Consider the following 16,672-nt stretch of genomic DNA (forward strand, 5'->3'; position numbering starts at 1 on the left):
GTTGGGCATTTAGGCTACTTCTAATTTTTCAATTTTATAAAAAATGTTACAGTGACTGTTTTCCAAGCTTCCCGCTTTGAGTCATGTGTCTGCATTATTTCCTCAGGGTGAATTCCCAGAAGTGACAGGAGAAAAAGCTATGGACATTCTTTTGGCTCATGGTAAATACTGCCAAATTGCTTTTCAAAAAAGCATTGTTCAAATGATGCTGGAGCACTCAGACATCCACAAGGAAAAAAAGCAAACCTTGCTTTAAGTCTCACATCTTATATAAAAATTAACTGAATTGGACCAAAGACCTAAATGTAAGATATAAAACTATAAAACTTTTAGGACAAAAATGCAGGAGAAAATCACGAGTTCCTAAGAGTGGGCAAGGAGGTCCACACAAGCTTGACTCAGAAAAGGAAAAACTGATAAATTAGAACTCATCAATATTTAAAATGTTTGCTCTTCAGAAGAACCTGTGAAAAAGATGAGAAGGCAAACTACAGACTGGAAGAAAATACTTGCAACCATATATCTGACAAAGGAATTCTTTCTAGAATATATAAAGAGCTCTCAGAACTAAACAGTAAAATAGCAAGCAATCCAATTAGAACAGGGGAAAAAGACAACATTGGACATTTCACTGAAGAAGATACACAGATGGCAAGTAAGCACATGAGAAGATACTCATTTTCCTTAGCCATCAGGGAAATGCAAATTAAAACCACAGCGAGATATCACTTACACATCTATCAGAATGGTTAAAATGAAAAATAGTGATAACACCATGGCAAAGAACCAGACACTGGATCACTCGTACATTACTGGGGGATATGAAAAATTGTTCACGCACTCTGGAAAACAGTGGAACAGCTTTTTTTTTTAAGCAAAACTATATATACACTTACTATACACCCTGGAATTGTACTCTTGGGCCTTTATCCCAGGGAAATAAAATATATGTTCACACAAAAACAGTATGTGAATGTTCAAAGCAGCCTTATTTCTAACAGCCCCAAACCGGAAACAACCAAAATATACTTCACCAGGTGAGTGGGTAAAGACACTGTGGTACGTCCATGTCATGTACGACTACTTAGCAACAAAAAGGAACAAACTGTTGATACACTCAACAACTTGGATGGATTTCAAAGGAATAATTATGCTGAGGGAAAAAAAGCCAATCTCAAAAGGTTACATACTGTATGATGCCATTTATCTAACATTCTTGAAATGACAACATTATGGAGATGGAGAACAGATTGGTGGTGGCCCCGGGGGTGCAGAGCGAGGAACTGTTCTGTCTCTCAACTGTGTCAGAGTTTACATGAATCTCTATCCGTGATAAAATGGCACAAAATTAAACACACACAAGAGTGCATGTAAAATGGTGTCATCCGAGTAAAATTGGTGGATTGCATCATTGTCAATTTCCTGGTTGTGAAACTATATGCATTATGCAAGAGGGGAATCAGAACTTCTTTGTATTAGTTCCTAGAACTCCGTGTGAATCTATAATTATATCGAAATGAAAAAAAAAAGGTGGGGCTTGTTGCCCTTTGAGAGCCACTGATGTCGACATAAGCAGTATACAGGGTCTCTGTTTAATCCTACCCTCCTAACTGCTGGCTAGCATCTTGATGCCTAGGAAACAAGGCAGGGAATCTCTCCCAGAGAATTTTGACAGTCCGGCGTGAGCAGAGTGGTGTGGCTGGACACCAGTGCCACGCTCCTCTCTGAGCTTCACTGGCATTTCTAGTGGGGAACGATTGAGTAGTTCCTGGGTTAGCTTTTGGATTGCCTGATGGGCAGGAATGGTGCTTAACTAATTAAGGACTCTTGGAGTACTGACACTAAGTGTCACTCAAAGATAGAGACCAACAATTTTGTGTCTTCATGCAGGGCTCAATCCAAGGGTCTTATCCTAAGGGAGTGCTCCCTCCATGGGGCTGAGACCAAAAGAGACTGTGCTCTCCCAGGCAAAGAAGAGAATTGTGACTTTAGAATGGTTTATTTGGTACTGAAGGAACATTTGCTCTCAATTTTCTACTTGACTTTGGTCATGGATATCTTGGTTTCTGTCTTTCAGAATAATTAGCACCATACAAAGCATTTAATAAATGCTCACTGATTGTTGATAACAATCCCCAAACATGTCTTATTCTTACTATGTCTCAGGCACTGTGTTAAACCTTCCACATGCCTTACCTTATTTATACCCCACAACCACCTCTGCAAGGAGGTACCATGATTGCCCATATTTTACAGTTGAAGAAAATGAAGCCCAGAGATATTAAGTTTCACTTGTTTAGAGTCACATGGCTGATAAGCGGTAACACTAGGCTATGAAGTCCCATGGCCTATGTTGTTCCCAAGACAGGCTCTTGGGATTTGCGTAGATGGAGAAAAGCAGTTTGTAGGGGGCATGATTTGGGGGGGGCTGTGGTTCAGTGATGGGAAGCACAGGGTTCTAGGAAGACCAAATAGCTTTGGGGACATTAAAGTTTAGGATTTCCAGAGCCCTCCCTGGTAACCTTCTCTCATTCGGCTGCTCTGGTTTCTCATCTCTCATTCCTGGCCTCGCCCATAGGACTCAGAAGACCTCACCAATGTTAGGTGTCTGCCTTCTCCTGGGTAAAAAGAGAGGGTTGGACTGTCAGGTGCTTTCCATTTTCTGATTCCCTGAACATTATCGGGACTTGTGCCCTCGGCTCACTGACGGGGCTGGGAGGGGCCCTGGGGAGATGATCTGGGCTGGCATCTAGGTGAGTGGATGGTCCAAACTCTCTTACGATACATGGCTGCTCTCTTCTGAGGCTCTCCCAGCCAGCACCTTCACTTCAGATCATCTCTATTTCTCTCAGCCTGCTGATGGAGAAGTTCTTCCTTATATGTACAAAATCTCTCCTTCCTGGATATGAAGCACTTACCCAGCCTTCTGCAGGCACCAAGAACACCTAGTGCCTCCATCAATATAACCTCCCTTAATTTGTTGTTATCCATTCAACACAAATATGGAGTCTCAGTCTATGCCATACATGGGACAAGGCATCTGACTTGAATAAATTATCCAACTGGCTTTGCCTTCTCCAGACAAAACATCCTAATTCCTTAAACCTTTTCCTTTTCCCTTTCTCCCTCCCTCCCTCCCCCTGTCCCTCCCTCCCTCCCTTCCTTCCTTCTTTCCTCCCTTTCTTATTTCTTTCCTTCCTTCCTTCTTTTCCTTCCTTCCACCCCCTCTCCCTCCCTTTCTTCCTTCCTTCCTTCCTTTCTTCCTTCCTTCCTTCCTTTCTTTTTCTTTCTTTCTTTCTTTCTTTCTTTCTTTCTTTCTTTCTTTCTTTCTTTCTTTCTTTCTTTCTTTCTTTCTTTTCTTTCTTCCTTCCTTCCTTCCTTCCTTCCTTCCTTCCTTCCTTCCTTCCTTTCTTTCTTCCTTCCTTCATTCCCTTCTTCCATTTCTTTTTTCCTTCGGTCTCTGAGCTTTTTTTTACTGTACTATTCTTCTTTTTTAATCAAAATTTCATTTACTCATTTGGTTAATTTAAATCTACATACATGCATCCACCACACAGAAAGGTATATATATCTATTCATTTTAAAAGCATAGCCAATAAATACTTATTATTAAAAAGGAATCAGAAAGTACAAACAGATAAGATAAAATACAAAGTAAAATCTACTCAGAATTGTTTTGTTGAAATAAAATACACAGGGAGCTTACACCAGATTTGGTGTCCAGTGGCCAAAAGTGGACCCACTTTTTGGTCTAACAAAGCACAATTGAAGGATGACTTTTTTATGGGATAAGAGCCTTGGTTTAAAGATTTAAGAAGGTAGAGTAAATCATAATGGTATTCCGAGGCAATGAATATGGAGGACCTGTTCAATATTAGAGAAAGAGGTGGGCCATACCATTAGTGGGGGTGGCTGTTAGGCAGAGTAGCAAGTCTGTGCGGGATGTTGTCAGACAACCTGAAATAGGCCTACTGTTTATAAAATTAGCTGTTACTGGGCCAAGTCCATGACTTCTGTGAGCCTCAACTTCCTCATTTGGAAAATGGGGATAATGATCATCCCTTGCTTGCAAGAGTTGATGAGGCTAAAGGCGACATGATGTGAAATATCTTAGAAACCACAGGGAAGCAAATGGGTACAATTTTTAAACCTCTTTTAATAATTTCTAATATCCTGTTGGCTTTTCTATTGCTATCCCATATTCAGTGAGTAGAAAAAGAAGCATTCCCAGTGTTTTTCCTCCTGTATTTATGTTTAGTAAATCATTCTCTATCCTACGTGTTTGCAATTTCAGGTTTTTGCTTCTAAATCAGAATAAAACTCTGATTTATTAAACTATTTTTCTAAGTGATCAATGTCATATAAAAAGTTATTTCAAATCTTCTAGAGCAATAACAATTCCATTTAATTTAATATCATCATCAAACGTGATGAATGTGTTCTCAATCTTGCCCCCCAAGTCTTGCTTCACCTCCAGCTTCTCTCTCTCCCTTGTGCTTTCAAAATAAAGAAACAGTCCCTTTTTTCTGAGGAGTACCCTTCAACAAAAGCAAAACAAGACGCGACCTTACATTTTAGTCTCACACCACTGCACACTAGCACCTCACTGGTCCCAGGAGAGTACACAGGACTGGGGCTTCTCGCTGGCTATGAAGTCGCATGGTGTGATGTCCCAAATCTATTATTTCCTGCCTGCTGATTTTGGACAAGCAGTTTTACTTTATCGGTAAAATTTAGGATGATAATACCTACCCGGTAGAGTGGGTATGAAAATTGAATAAGACAATGTATGCAAAAGTTCTGGGCACACAGTAGCTATTTGATAAATGCCCATTCTTTATGCCAACCCTCTCCCCCACCCCACTACCACCAAGTTCCTTTCTAAAAAGTGGCCTCCTGTAGGATTGTGGCTTCTGCCCTTGATGGTCATAAATCCTTGCCTTCCAAAACACACACACACACACACACACACACACACACACACACACACCACTTTGTGATTTGCAAAATGCTTTTCTCATCATTATCTCATTTGAGTCTCACAACTACGGAGACACAGGGGCAATTCGTTCAGGTAACCTAAATCCCGCGCGGCAGTTAGGGAGGCCCCCTTTCCCTGGAGGGCAGGCTCTTTTCACCCTCTCCTCCCTCTGCAAGTTGGGAAGCTGGAACTACTCTCCCTCACTTACAGACAAAAGAGTTTCTAAACTCGCATTCCTTAAAGTGCTCAGATATTTCCTGCGGGTCGTTAGGGCAGCCAAAGCTAAAATAAAATCAGGAATTGTTCCTGACCCACCAGCTGGATCTGAGCAGTTGGAAGTGCGGGGTCCCTGGAACAAGGAATGGGGTGTGGGAAAAAGGTGAAGACCAGGGATGGGAGAACTGCCAGACGACGGGATAGAATGATGACGGAAGCCATCATGCATGACAAGTTCCATGACTTTTAAGTCAATAACATGGTACTTCGCCTCCAATGTCCTCAGAATTTGGAGAAGCAAGTGGTTTAGAGGGAAGAGGTGGGCTTTGGGAGTTAGACCCACTTGGTGCAAATCCCAGCTCTGTAACTTATTGGCGGTAGGACTCTCACTCCTTGATTTTCTCCTGTGTAAAATGGGGCTGACAAGGACTACCTCATGGGGCTGTCATGAGAATTGCACAGAGAAGCATGCTCGAGAATGATGGGTTTTGGCGGCTGAGTCTTGGGTCTTCCAACCACTGAGAAATCCTGAACAATTTACTTAATCTCTGCACTTTACTTTCCCCATTGCTCCTGTAAAATGGGATAATAGTAGTGAGTCCCTCAGCGTTGTACTGAGGATTAGATGAGATGCATCTAGAAAGAACTAAAAACAAGAGCCGGTACATAGAAAGCCCTAGGAGAACAGTGGCTAGAGGTCAGCGCGGCTGCTAAGAGTGTGGGTGCCGGAGTTCTAGATTGCGCAGTATCTGACTCACACCCTTGCCTCGGACTAGCTGTGCGATCTTGAACTTCAGCGATTTCACCTTGCACCTCAATCTCCTCATTTTAAAATGGGGATAATAATACACGTAATACGCACATACCTTGTGGGTTTGAAGAGAGGATTAAATAAGATAATATCATGTAAGGTGTTTACAACAGCACCTGGCACCTAGTAAGTGCTCTATAAATGTTATCACGACTAGTTCTGATTAGTCTTACTTGCTTTCCCTAGCTTGGTGTTGGTAAGATTTTCTGCTCCTATGTCGGTGAGGAGAGTTGCACTGCAGGCTGAAGTGAACGACTCTGATCGGGGCCACCGGGGGTCTCTGTGGGCCCAGAGCTCTGGCCCGGCTCCTTCATGTGCCTCCTTATTCACAGCCTCCGGCCTCTGGCCCTGCCTCCTTAGAGTGGGCCCAGGGGCCTGGGGGGCCCCATTTTGGAGCTGGCTTTGCGGTCAGGCAGCCATAATCTGTCCCCCGAGCCACACCAGAGTCTCATTAAAACGTGCCCCATAAATGTTAAAAAATTTACACATAAAAAAATTCCATGCATGAAACTGAAACCGTACGTTTTACAGCCTCGGTTTGAAATCTTGCATAATATATAAAACCTCGGCACTGCACTGGGGGCCCGTAAATCAGATTTTATAAAACAAAAAGCTTTTACCTTTCAAAGGGGTTTGGGGAACTTGCAAATTTTACAAACTTTACCAACTGCCAGTCAGAGGCTGCTAGGTCCAAGCAGGGGATCAGTGGGCCAGGTGAGAAATGGGCCTGGTGAGCCCTGGGTGGGTGTGCGGACTGGGGTGGGGGAGGGTATCCCCCCAGGGAGCTCAGCAGCCGGCATGCCAGCTTAACCACCATGGGGGTGAGAAGCCACCCCCATAGCCCTGAAACAGGGAGGTACAGAAGGTCAGAGAGTGGGTGGCAGGGGATGGGTGGGGGGAGGGGAGGTAGGGGCGTGGAGATGCTGGTGGCATTTATAAATGAGGGCTTTCCTGCTCCCAGGAAGAAGAGAGGTGAGGACACCCTGGAAGGAGCAGGGCCTTGGGAGCCAGCAGACCTGGGTTCTGGTCCTAACGACTCATTTCCCTCCTCTGGACTTCAGCGTCCCCATCTATAAAATGGGTAGTTGGATGCGCTGGACTGGCTTCTCCCCGTGGTTGTGCTCTTCCCTTAGCGTTTTGTGACTGAGTCTCTCTTTGGGCATCAGTGCTGTGGCAGAGGTGGCTAGCCAGGGGAGGGAAGTTCCCCCAGAAGCCTACGATCTGGGAACCTCTTTGACCTTTGGGCAGCTCTGGGAGAGCACAATCAGTGGTTCCCATGGGAACTTGTCTGGCAGACTGCTGGGAGCAGGGGAAGGGATCGCTCAGCAAGGCAGTTTGCTTGGAGGAATGGAGCACGGGCAGCTGGAGGTGGGGGCATGTACGTCCAAACGGTTGGCCTGCCACGGCTGGGGCCTATGGGCTCTCTGGGCTCGGGAGAAAGCAGGATCAGAGCATGGCCCGGGGTGGGACAAAGTTTTGGGGGACCCCCATGTCCTCCTGACAATCCCATCTGTGAAAGTCAATATTCAAGGGCAAAGGAAAGCCGCCCTGACACACATATATATAAAAAATAAATCTCTCAATTATCTCAGCTCATTTGCTTGGGGTCTCTCATTTTATGTCCCTGCTCCGCTGCGCAGTATATCTGTCCGGATAAAGAGTTACAGTCCGTTGGGTTACGTGTGCGGGGTTGTAAAAAATACAGATGCCAAATTAACTGGCTGTGGCACTCAGCAGCTGATTGAGCTGATAATGACGCGATCTGACCTTTTTCTAATTTCTAATTATGTGCATCTCGGCTGTGCTGGCTACATGATTCTTGTTCTAATGACGGCTCCTGTCGTTGGCCTCTCCAGCCGCCCCCTCCGCACACAGGACTACAAAGGGGGTGGCAAAGGGCACTGCTTGACCCCCCAAATGAAGCTGCAAGGTCTCCGCCCCACAGTCTCTTTGATGGCCTGCAGGAGACGCTGGGAAGGTGGATCTCCTTACCTTAGCGATACTGCATTTGAGATTAACCTTCCGGATGCCATGCATTTTTAAAGGACATTTCGTTCCACATGCCATCTTGTTAATTTTTTTTTATTGCCGTCACCTGAGAGAGGTGTGTTAGCTCTACAGACGAGGGAACCGAGCTTCAGAGGAGTTACATCATTCAAGTTGCACACAGGCTAAGCCGTGAAGCCAGGCTCAGGTCCTCCGTCTCCAAGAGCTCCTTCAACTCTTCAAACCCCTGACCGGTCGGCCAAGCCACTGACTGTGGCCAAGACCTCTAAGTAAATCAGGTCCATGTGGGTGGACACGGTGTCTGAGGACCGTTCTGCCCACTGGACCATTCCCACCCCGGCCACCTGGGATAGAAGACCCGGGAACACCAGAGGTACGGGGCCACTGGGGCTAGACATTTAACCAAGTTCTGCTGGGCAGAATCAAGAGATTGGATTCTTTGAGGGAACAAAACCCCGGGAGACCCAGGTGGTGTTAGCAAGGGGAGAGCACAGAGCTGTGGCCACTTTTTGGTAAATTCCAGGTTATCCTAGAAAGGGAGGCTGTTCTCAGGGTGTCCGTGAACACTTCACCTGGCAGGTAGTGGCGGGCAAGGCAGGTGAGGTTTGCTGCCCCAGGACTCTTGCTTCCTAAAAAGGTTTCAGTTCTTTCCCATGACTCAGCCTGATTTGAGGCACTTTCTACCAACTTGGGCCTCCGCTTCTTTTTGTGTCATGGGACGGGAGTGGGTCGTGGCTCTGCCAGGCCCATTCCAGCCAACCCCCCGCCCCCCGCTGCCAAAATAGCTGCCTCCTCTCCTATCTCTGTGGCTGCTGCAGGGCTGAATCCCAAGGCCTACGTCACAGCGGCGGTCCTGAGATGGTGACCTGCTGACCAGCAGGGTGGGGCTGGACCAGCCTGCAGGGAACCAGACAGACAGCGGGCTGAGCTCCTGGGCAGTGTGGCTGCCCCATCCCAGCCAGGGGAGAGGGAGGGCCAGGGATGAGCAGAGCCGACCCAGGGCCCTCAGGTACTCACCCTAACAGCCCTGACGGCCAGCCCATGCTTCCCTCTCTCGAACCGCCAGCCCCCCTCTCACACCTCACCAATTTCCAGGCCAGGCTGGGCTCCCCTGGCAGCTCTTCTGGACTCCATAAAATATCACGTTCAACTCTTGAGAGAAGCAGTGGGGTGGATAATTCACAGCACAGAATAATACGTAAGTCACTGAGATCTGTTCTGTAGGTGCTCTGAGTGTGTGCGTGTGCATGGGCACACACGCGCATGTGCATACATTTTCTTCCTTTGTTTTTGGTGCCACATTTGCTTTTCTAATTCTATTTCCCTTTTAGGAGCAGGTATCAGCTAAACTCTGACTACGGGAGGTCAGCACTATAATCAATTTATGGAGGTGAGTTTTGCAGAGTTTCCAAATTCACCATGCATGGTCTAGGTAATCCACCCACAGAAAAATAAAAAATTGTGGTTAATAATTAATAATTCCAGGATAACCGTATATCATGTTGAATGAATAGAGCAGCTGCTCTGTTTCTCTCTCTCTCTCTCTCTCTCAGCAGAATTCCCAGGGCCAGGAGAGAATTTCAGATGTCACCTATGGTAGTGGTTATCAAATCTTATTGATGATTGCAATTGCCTGGGAAACTTAAAAATGTAGATTCACAGGCCTCACCAAACGTAATGGAATCACAATGCCCAGGTGGTGGGGCCCAGGAATATGTATTTTAGAAAACCTGTAGTGATGATCTGGATGATAAATTGGGTTTAGGAGCTTGGTCTGTGTCCCCCCCAGATGGGCAGGACATCTATTGGCCTTCTTAACACGCCTGTGTCTCCAGGTCTTTTTCTCTATTGATGTGTTTGAATATGCCTGTTGCCCTTATCCTTCACACTGGAGCTCGCCAGATGTCAGCTCCTCTCTGGGCAGCCCAAGACATTATTTATTAACACGCCAGGACTCCGGGCCTCAGAGCAGCCATTCCACGCCTTCTGGCTCCTATGACCCTCCTCCCCTCCTCTCTGCACCGCAAGTGGTGGCGGGGGCAGGGTATTGGGATGCAGGATGCAGGTGCCGCAGTGAGCAGAGAACAGAAGGCCATTGGCAGCAAAACCTGGGCATGCAACTCTTGGTTTAAGGAACCAGCAGCAATGGTTCTCAACTGCTAGAACGGGTGCATCTAGGGCCTGCCCCGTAGTGGGCACTGCACAGTTTCTGTTGAATGAATGGAATGAATAAAAGGATCATTTCTAGGGCTTGCGGAAGGATCAGAGGGTAGGAAGACCCTAGCCAGGGTGGGGGTTGGAGGGTCTTTACCAGATTGTCCAGTTCTGGGTCATCGCTGAAGAAGGGTTTGTGCTCCTGTTCCTGCTGGTGGACAAAGTTCTCGATGTCCACATCAAAGCTGGCGGAGGTGATGCACTCTGAGCCCTGGGTGGCCTGTTCACATTTCTCAAACAGCAGCGTCAGGAGCGGGAAAAGAGGGTGCCTGTGGGGACATCAAGAGCTCACACATGCGCACACACAGAGACCTGCTGCTGGCTGGGCTCAGAAGCCACCAGGGCCCCTTTCCCGCACTCCCGTCACTTCTTCTCCCAAGGTCCTGCTTCTTGAGAACATTCCCCAGTCCCCATGCCAGCCTGGATGGCAGCACCTCATGCCCTGGCATGGAGGATCCAGTGTCCCGGTTTCTGGAGCCTTAGAGGCTCTATTCCTCCCCTCTGGGTGCCTAACTTTTCTCTTTGGTCAGATAAACTGCGTGGATATCTGGTGAGAGATGAGGGGTATAAGCCTTCACAGAAATAAGTGTCCATTTCTGGTTCAAGGTCAACCTGGGAAGGACATATAGGAAGTGTCCAGAAAAGTCCTGGACGTGAGCAGTAGTGGTGGGTCACAGACTCATTCTTGGCCGTCTGGAGCCAGCTGAGGGCAGCAGATGTGCTCACGTGTGTGTCTACCATTGTACACAGAGGGATGTGTGTGAGCTCGAATACACGTCCACGCACGGTGGGCAGGTGTCTCCACCTGTCCCGCGTCTACTGGCTGACTCAGTTTAGGTCACACACCCCAGTTACACGTATGACATCTCCCTGTACCTTTCTATCAGTGCACACTTAGCACAACCGTGACTCAATGATCATCAGCATCGCCGTTCTCTTCCAAGAAAGTCCCCGTTTTAATGATCACTGTATCCTTAGGATGTTGCCCTGCATGCTCATAGCAGGCGCTTACTAAATGTTTGGTGGCGGATGATGAATCAGCAAATGAAGACAGCGTGGGTGTGAGCATGTGTGAGCATGTGGGTGTCGTACCGGGATGCATTATGTAAGCCGGAGTGCCTACTTCAGTGCCTGACTGACCCTAGGGGTCCTCGATTAGACATCACCAAGTCTGGGAAGCTTCCTTCACTCCCCTGCCCCTAGCCTCTGCTGACGGCTCTCTGAGCTGTTTGTTTTATTATTGGCCTTCCTCACTAGACTGTGAGCTAGATGATGGCAAGAGCCAAGCCCACCTTACTCTTCACTGTGTCCAGAGTCTGGAAGAGGTATGTGGATCCCATGAAATATTTATTGCATATTATATGTGTGTGTCTATTTGCACATTGTTCTTATTTCTCCGCAGCACGTGTGAACAATGAGGTCTTAGCATCCAGCATGGGTGCATGTGTTTGCACAGATTGTTGACCCTGGACCTGCAGCCTTATTCCCTTCCACTGAGATTCCGGAAGAGCATCTGCCCATCCCTCTGTGGGCTCTCCTCAGTCCCTTGGGACCACACAATCCAGCCCTTTTTCTTTTTGAGTAAGCCCTGCTTGCTGGGAGAGGGGGAAGTTTGTGTGTTGGGCCTGGCACTCAGGCCTCTGCCAATAGGCATGTTCTAGCCAGCATGGTCTGACAGAACTTTCTGCAATGATGGAAGTGTTCTACAATCTCCTCTGTCCAATATGGTAGCCACTAACTACAGGGGGCCAAGGAACACCTGAAATAGGACTCTGGTGCCTGCAACACTGAATTTTAAATTTATTTAATTTTAACTAATTTTAATGTAAATAGTCACATGTGGCTAATGGCTACCATATTGGAGAACACAGTAAGTCTTGAAAAGGCAAACAGACCATGCGTTTTCCCTTCCAGTACGCTACGAACACAGCAAGAGGAAGACTGACTATCCAGCCTACACAGTGTTTGCACGTAGATGAGGGAACCCTTAACAGCCTGTCCCATGCTGGGATTCTAATAATTCTGGGCAAAAAGACAGAAGGTGCTCAGTTCCATCCACACTCACACCTACACCTACTGGGCATTCTACTCAGGCTGAGGGGCAGTGGCGGATGAGGAGAGATACATTCCTGCTTTGGATGAGCCGCTTGGTGTCCCTGGACACCATCTCCCGACCCTTGTTTTGGGAGCTGTTGCATAAACAGTGGGAGCCCCAGGCTGCAGCCTAGGTTACAGTCTGGAGAAGAAAAAGGGTCAATGTGTGAGGCTGGTGCATGGGCAGCCCCCCATGGCTAGAATATCCATTCGGCTCCGACAGGAAGCTGGTAGGGCAAACAATGGGTTTCCCTTACCCAGCCGGCTGAAGACAAAGAGAAAACCAGGTGCAGGGGTTAAACTCCAGTGTAAGTCTTCATTTGCAGGCACTAATACCGTAGCATATTATAGTCTAATCTAACCTGATCCCAGTTTAATGCAAGATTCTCCTGGCCCTGAGTGGAATACCAAAGAAAGCCTCAGTGGCTGTAATTTAAGCAGAGCCCTGCAGTGGTTTAGCTGAGGGACGTGAAAGGCAAATTCCAGACGGTGTTATGAATTATTGCGCCTTATGAACCTTCCTACTCTCAACAGATGCCTGCTGCCATTTAAACAGCCACTAGATCAATTAGGAATGAAAGGCACAAATCGACTCTGTACAAGGGCACTAAATTACCAGGAACTAATAATCCGCGGCATCGTGCCAGGTGGTGGGGGGTGCAGCCCCTGCCCCAGCCCCGCAGTAGCCACCGGTCACCGCATGCTCCTTCCTCCCTGGTTGCAGGGAGGGTGGGCAGCTGCTGCAGGGGGAGCGGACGGCCTCTGCGTGTGCATGCGTGTGCACGCGTGTGCACCCGGCTTGAATGTGGGCTGTCGATGAGAGCAGGTGTGAGTGTTGTCCAAGCGTCCTGTCCCGTGTGTTGGTTTTGTGCGCGCACAAGGCGTCTGTGCAGGATGCAGGCACATATGGGTTGTGGGTACGAAAGCCGGGGGCGGGTTTTGCGTGCTGTGAGTACAGTGCGCAAATGCCCTATATCGTATGCAGCGTGTGTGCACGCGTTATGTATTGTTTGTATGCAGTATGTGTGAGGGGTTTGTGGGTTTGTGTACACAGCATGAATGCCATGTGGGGCGGGGAAGAGGGATGGGGTCTCCCAGCATTAGAGTTCAGGTAGGCGGGGAGAGTGGTCTTCTTGGCCACCGTCCTTGACCCTGCAGGGCAGAGAGTAGTCAGGGAGGGCCTCTCTGAGGAGGTGACATTTAAGTTAAGCTTCAAATGATGAGGAGGCCGTCAGGCAGAGATCTGAGGGAGGGGCATTCCAAACAGGAAAAAAAAAGCAAAGCATTTAAGATAGGAAGGAGCTTGGCTTGTTTCTAGAACAAAATCCAGATAAGTGTGTGTGGAGTGAGGTAGGCAGGATGGGAATGGAAGGAGATGAGGTTGAAGAGAGAAGCAGGTGTTAGATCACAGGCGGGAGGGTAGGGAAGGATGGGGACATTGTCACACACACTGGCGAACAGTGTGCACCTTCTATGCAGAGCCACAGCATGGGCCCTTTTTATAAACTTCTTACTTCCAGGTGTCAGATCTCCCCAGAACGTGTGTGTGTGTCTGTGTGTGTGTGTGTGTGTGTGTGTGTGTGTGTATCCACGTGTGAGGGCATATCTGGGGTGTTTTCTGTGGCTTCTGCTCTCTCAGAAGAAAGAAACATACTTTCTATTGCCGCCTCCCCCCGCCCCCAATTTAACCAGGGGCCCCTGGAGCACAGAGCAGACCTCTCGTGGATGCTGGCATGGCCCCCTCTCTCCAGCCCCTCCCCACCGGGGCCACATCATCAGCTCCCAAATCTCTCTTCTCAGATACCACGCTCCCCAGATCCCTGCTTCTGCCCACTCTGATCCCGGGATCCCTGAGTCCAGGGGCTCAGATGGCACCCGAGCTTGCCCACAGCTTTTGTACAAATGTTAGCCAGGGTCAGTGGGCTGCCTGTGGCTCCCATGTTCTAGCCTCCTGGATCCCTCGATAAACCCAGACTGCCACCTGCTACCTCAAGCGTGGGGACCCTTGAGACACTCTGCGCCCCGCCCCCCAAGGAGAAACAGGCTGTTTCCCAACAAGCCGGCTGGGTTCTAGGCTTCAGTCATGCTATGCGCTCCTCTGAGGCCCAGTTCCAGCCCCTTCCCCAGCTGCCTGGCCTATGGCTTGACCTGTATTTCTAAGCTACCCTCCAACATTACCCCAGAAGGCTGGCGATGAGGCCGGAAGCCACTACTGCCGGCTTGGGGTAGGGTGGGGTGAATAGGGCAGGGACCACGGGAGCTGGGCATCTTAGCCACCAGGGATGTGAATGGGCCTGTCTGAACCAGGCGAAGGATGGGAAGAAGGATTTCCAGGTAGGTGTGAGATTTGCTTCTTTATCCTTGGCCTACACCGAGCTTCAGTTTGTCCAGCTACAGTGGGTTTTAAGGAGTTCCTTTTCCTGCTGTCCAGATCTGTGCCATTGTGGATCAATACCCTTCAGAGGCTAGAAGCAGGAATGTGGAAACTCAGTCCCCAGTGCCCAGGCGATGATGTACAAGATATGAAAGATGGCCGTTAGACTTTATTTCCAAAGAGCGGAGGACATTTGACCTCCATAAGAGCTCACCTTCTCCCTCCCAGATCTTTCTCCACTCTTCTCCCCGTCGCCTCCCACCTGACTGCCCCCTCCACCCCAATCTCTCTTAAGCCGTTCAAAATTTGGAGGAAATAAATCTCACTGCACTAATTCAGTGAGAGTTTGAGCCTCGTCAGTGCAGAACAAATAAAAGGAGTGAACTGGCATGACATTTTACTGCAGAAGAGAGGTCGTTTCCAGCCACTAATAAAAAGGATTTGACACAGACTAATAAAGAGAAATGAATTTCTCTAATGGCCTAATTTAGCACATTCAGCACTGTGCCTCTGCCTGGGTGCTGGGGGGTGGTGAGAGCCGTGAGTGCGGACAGAGCCTGGAGCAGGGCTGACGCGGGGAGAGGGTTAGAAGAGATGATCTCAAATAACATTTATTATTTCTTTTTTCTTTTCTGAGCCCCTACCCCCACCCCCACCCCCATCACCTCTCCTCAGGAGCAACTGAACCAAAATCAAGCTCAAGATAGGCAGTTTCTGTTAACGATCCAAAGAAATAAAGAACCGCTCTCCCCAGAACTGCAGTCTCGTGCTAGCTTAAGAAGGTGATTAAACCGGATGTGTTGATTTCTACAGGGGTTTAAGCCATCGTTTGGTTTAATTACTTCTGACATTTCTGCCTTTGCTTTTTTTTTTTCACATCACCCATTTGCTGGCCTGGAATGCCCAGTTTGGGGCCGGGCTGTGTGGGGCTGCCCCCCCGGGGGGCAGATTGGAGACAGGGCGGGATTTTGGCTGAAGCCCTTGGCAGTGGTGAATACCATCCTCTCTCCAGCAGCCGAGGGGCTGAGCGACCCCTCGCTCCAGCCCCGGTTTTTCTTCAGGGCAAAGCAATGCTGCCCACTCTGCTCCTCTCCTGGTGAGGCTTCTGAGATCCTCCTTGGGGGGGCGAGCCTCAATACCACCATCTTATGCCTCCCCACCTCAGGACAGATATTCTTAACATAAGTTGGCCTGATAGGTTTCTCCAACACTTTCAAAGGTCTCCCAGGGATGGAAACCATCACATCTTTGGTAATTCATATACTCATCCCTGACTTCAGGTTCCCCTATAAGGCTGAAGCTCGTTTCCTTTTGTTAAAAGGACTCGAGAAAAGACAGTTGGACCCTTTTCTGCTTCTCCTCCTTTCTCCTTGGACAACCTGGGTTTTTTGGAAATAAAAAAAAATTTTTTTTTAACACGTCTTCCTGCTTATAGGACCAGAAATACAGAAGCAGAGACAGGAAAAAGTTAGAAAGAATGCAAAAATACAGAGCTTCAGGAAAGCTCAGATGCAAAGAACATAAGAGACAGATAGAGACTAGATCCGTGGACAGGCTGGGGGCGGGGGCGCGTGCAGGATGGTCACACGCAGCGGGGCACATTAGTGTTGAGTTCTCTTTCTGGGTGATAAACCTTGTGATTCACAGTCATACCACTCCATCACTTCTGAGCCTCTCAGCCATCCCTTCCCTTGTGACCTTGGCTAGGACTGCAGACCTCAATTATGGGTCCAGCCAAGTGTGTGGCAGCCTGCCTGGCTGTCCACCTCCTCTCCCTGTCACTGACCTTGGAGCCCCCAGGCCTGTCCTGCACCTGACCTCACAGCCCAGGCTCATCTGGCTCAGTGTTAGCCCTCACCCCCTCCCCGGCCCTGGCTGCTTCTTCCAATGGGAAGAGGGGCCAGAGCCTCCAAGGCCCTCCCTAGCTGGGATGAGGGATGGACTGTTCAGATGGTGAAATGGTTGGTAAGAGAGC

The 16,672-nt window shown here is 48.4% G+C and overlaps 1 protein-coding gene across 4 annotated transcripts in view; it reads right to left on the bottom strand.

Moving 5' to 3' along the window:
* The window catches only part of PKNOX2 (PBX/knotted 1 homeobox 2), a 75,165-nt gene that overhangs the window by 32,420 nt on the left and 26,073 nt on the right, over window positions 1-16,672 (bottom strand). For all 4 annotated transcript variants that reach the window (XM_088017563.1, XM_088017562.1, XM_088017561.1 and 1 more), the window contains exon 3: window positions 10,327-10,498. In XM_088017563.1, coding sequence (XP_087873689.1) covers window positions 10,327-10,498 — 172 coding nt within the window. The remainder of the gene's footprint in view (window positions 1-10,326; window positions 10,499-16,672) is intronic.

The sequence above is a fragment of the Eumetopias jubatus genome, unplaced genomic scaffold (genome assembly GCF_037043125.1).
Source record: "Eumetopias jubatus isolate StellerSeaLion01/CBP00866 unplaced genomic scaffold, mEumJub1_p1.0 scaffold_13, whole genome shotgun sequence".
NCBI classification, from domain to species: domain Eukaryota; kingdom Metazoa; phylum Chordata; class Mammalia; order Carnivora; family Otariidae; genus Eumetopias; species Eumetopias jubatus.